General features: G+C 37.6%; 1 protein-coding gene across 1 annotated transcript; it reads right to left on the minus strand.

Annotated features, from left to right (window-relative positions):
- Positions 1-550: 550 nt before the first annotated feature.
- LOC104111138 (protein DETOXIFICATION 51-like) lies at positions 551-2,378 on the minus strand. The gene has a single exon (XM_009620751.4). It carries the CDS (start codon positions 2,282-2,284, stop codon positions 689-691), a length of 1,596 nt encoding a protein of 531 aa, XP_009619046.1. The 5' UTR covers positions 2,285-2,378; the 3' UTR covers positions 551-688.
- Between the last annotated feature and the right edge of the window lie 1,072 nt (positions 2,379-3,450).

A 3,450-nucleotide genomic window follows, 5' to 3' on the forward strand; every position in this document is an offset into this window, starting at 1 on the left:
ATCCCAGAACAATTAGATTTCAGGATTCAAGTTCATAGCAGGTATTGTCTGATTTGGTCCAACTGATCTGATGGAATTGTCTCTTAAAATACGTCATCATCAAGCCCAAAAGAACACGTACCATGTGACTTGTGTTATGATTTATAAAGTTTTTTACTTTTCTTTTTTAATCTAACGTGGGATTCGCCTAATCTAACATATGCACGCCTTCTTCGAAAACTTGCCGGCGAACAAGCCCTAACTCTGTTTGACCCCCTCATCGGCCAGTCCTGCGTATGGGCGTCACAATTGATTGCCTCATTATTAGTTTTATCTGAACAGTATTTGTACCATTGCAAAATTTTTAACTCACCCTTTTATTTACCAGCTTCCCTCTGAATTACTCTTTATTAATGGGCTTTATTATGGAAGCAAAGAGCTAAAGTAAAACATAATGGGGTTATGATAAACTACTTTTACCATGTTTTATGAACTAAAATGTGATAATTAACCCAGGAAAGAAAATCAGAGATGCTACAGCTGACGGTCAAGATTAGAAAAAAGAGGAAAAAATTGAACTGTCAATTTCCATTATTATATTCACCAAACGAAAAGAACAAAACTAGATATGAAAAAAAGAAAAAGAAAAAGGAAGGGTACAACAAAGAAAAAGAATCAGTATATAATCGTTATTGGCTCACAACCAGTCCTATGTATCCGCGTTTGATGAAGTCACCATCACACAAATCAGCGGCTCCTTATCATCATAGTTAGAATGAGGAAGCACAGGATTGCCACCACATCCGGTGCACGTGAGCACCTGTGCTCTCATAGCTTGACAATCCCAGTTGGTGGTCCCTACCACATACAACATCAGCCCAGCACAGCAAACCTGGGCCGCAAGTAACCCGACCCAAAGTCCAACAAAACCCAATCCTAACCAGAATCCAAGCCCAATAGCCACAGGCATTCCCACTAGATAGAATGCGCCAAGGTTCACATTCGCCGCCGTGGTTGGCCGCGCAGTCCCCCGCACAACTCCACATCCTACGGTTTGCGGACAGTTACCTAGCTCACACAATCCTAGTATGGGTAAAATCACCGACGTCATTTCTATAATTCGTGCATCGTAAGTAAACATTTTAGCCCATATATTTCTCATTGTAGTTGCAAAAACCATAGCTGATAAGCCCATCAAACCCGCCAACAAGATTGACACCGTAGCGGATACCCGAGCCTTGTCGGGTCGGTTTGCACCAAGTTCATTACCGACCCGAGTAGACACTGCAAAACTAAGAGAAGAGGGAAATACATAGAGGAAAGAGGTGGTTTGGATCAAAATACCCATGGATGCCACGGTGGCTTTGGGGTCCACAAGTAGTCCGCACAACAATATCATGATCTCGTACCACCACCACTCTAGGCAAACCGAAACACAACTCGGTGCGGCTAATCGAACCAGGGGCATCCAACCGGTCAAGCACTCAAGGCTAGGTTTGGTCCATGTCGGTTTGTCGTGTATGACGTAAAAACAAAGTGCGACGAGTGCCGCCATGTTCGACGTGGCGGAAGCAATCGCAACTCCTGCTACACCAAGTTGAAGCGAAGAGACAAGCAAATAATTAAGGGGCAAATGTAAAACGGTGCCCGCTAAAGAAGCTAACGTGAGCGGGTACGTAATACCTTGAGCTCGAAGGTAAATACGTATAGGGTGAAAAAAGGAATTAGTAATAAGGTCGGGGAGTGAAAAAACAAGATAGGTATGAGCTAATCGGGTGATGTTGGGGTCTTGGTGTAAATAAAGTAAAATGTGGGAAATGTTTAGCCAAAGGAATGTAATGGGCAAACAACAACAAAGAAGGAAAACAACAGACCTTTGTAAAGTTAAAGACAGAAGTTTGGGACGTTGAGCACCAAAAGCTTGGGAACAAAGAGGTTCCATACCTAAAGCAAGACCAGAGAGTACTGAATAACCAGTAATATTAGCAAATGCAATAGCTAAAGAGCCAGCGGCTAACTCAGTATCACCGAGATGGCCAAGGAAAAGCATAGAAAGAATGGAGCGAGAGTAAAGGATTAAGGCAGTGAGTGCTATGGGGAAAGCAAGTTTGAAAACTTCTCTGCTTTCTTGGATGATTTGTGATGCTGTTATTTTTTCATGCATTTGTTTGGGATTTTCTTGGGGTAGTGATAAAAGATCAATAAATAAGTGGGGTTGAGTGGATTTTTGTGATGATAATATTGGTGGTTTTTGATCAATCTTAGAGATATTGGTGAACTTAGGAGTGGTATTTGGATTGCACATAGCTACTTCAAAACAAGATAAAACAGAGAAATCTTTGTTAGCTGGTTTTCTTGATTTCTTTTCCTATAGGTTTTCTTTGTTTTAGTACTGAGAATTCCTGAGAGAAACTGCTTTAGTTAATATCTCTGAACGAATTGGTTTGGTTTTAGGGGTGAAGAGAGGATTGGACAAATATTAATAAAGGTTATTGAGGTGGGGTTTTAATTTTTTGTTTTCTCTTTATTTTATTGGTCATTTTCTTTGTATCTTTTAATTCTTTAAAATATACTCCACCGTCTCAAATTATCGGTCGAGATATCTAAAAATAATTGTCTCAAATTATTCGTTATTTTATAAGTTCAAGACGAAATTAATTTTTTTCTTCACTTTACCCTAGTAATTGTTCTTGAAAATGGAGATAGCACATAAATATAATAAATATTCAATGAAAAGAGGTTATATTTTAAGACATAAATGAGGATAAAATAATTAAAAACTCATTTTAATTAATATTTCTTAAGAATCGTGTAATACGACAAATAATTTGAAACGGAACGAATACCAAATATATTAAAATAATGGTTTTGTAGTGCTATTATTATATTAATTTCTTTTTTCTCTCTCTCTTTATATATATATATATATTTATTTTTATTTTTTATTTTTAAATCCTTCCCAAATAATTTAAGGGAAAAAAGGGTCTTTTGGTTTTTAATTGCTTTTATGTGGTTTGAAGAAAGTATGTCAGAACTTCTATTTCCAATAGTGTATAGGGTGTGGGTTATATTTCTCATTTACGAGAGAGATTGGTTTATTGGTGATATTATTATTATTTTTTGCCTTGGATTAGCCTCCCAGAGTCACCAGTCCCAGTATTCCAGTTTTCAGCAGCTCAATGCAATGAAATCATGGAATACTATTGCAACATATATGAACAACTGCCTCTTCGATCAGCAAATATAATGATCAGACCACTCTCTTTTGTCATGCATGGGATGGCGCACCTTTATTTCTTTATTTGTTTTTCTTTTGCCTTCATTCCATGATATTTTCTACAATCGTGGTGTTTGTATCCACTTGTTGGAATTCACTTACGCGTAATTCAATTAATTTTACGAGGTCATGATATTCGGGCAGAGATTAAGTTAGAATTTGAACCTTATGGATTCGAGATTTTAATTTTTTTA

Source organism: Nicotiana tomentosiformis, chromosome 8 (assembly GCF_000390325.3).
Source record: "Nicotiana tomentosiformis chromosome 8, ASM39032v3, whole genome shotgun sequence".
NCBI classification, from domain to species: domain Eukaryota; kingdom Viridiplantae; phylum Streptophyta; class Magnoliopsida; order Solanales; family Solanaceae; genus Nicotiana; species Nicotiana tomentosiformis.

Excerpts from the sequence above, each read along its gene's own strand:
- LOC104111138 (XM_009620751.4), bottom strand. The coding sequence starts at position 2,284 with ATGTGCAATCCAAATACCACTCCTAAGTTCACCAATATCTCTAAGATT.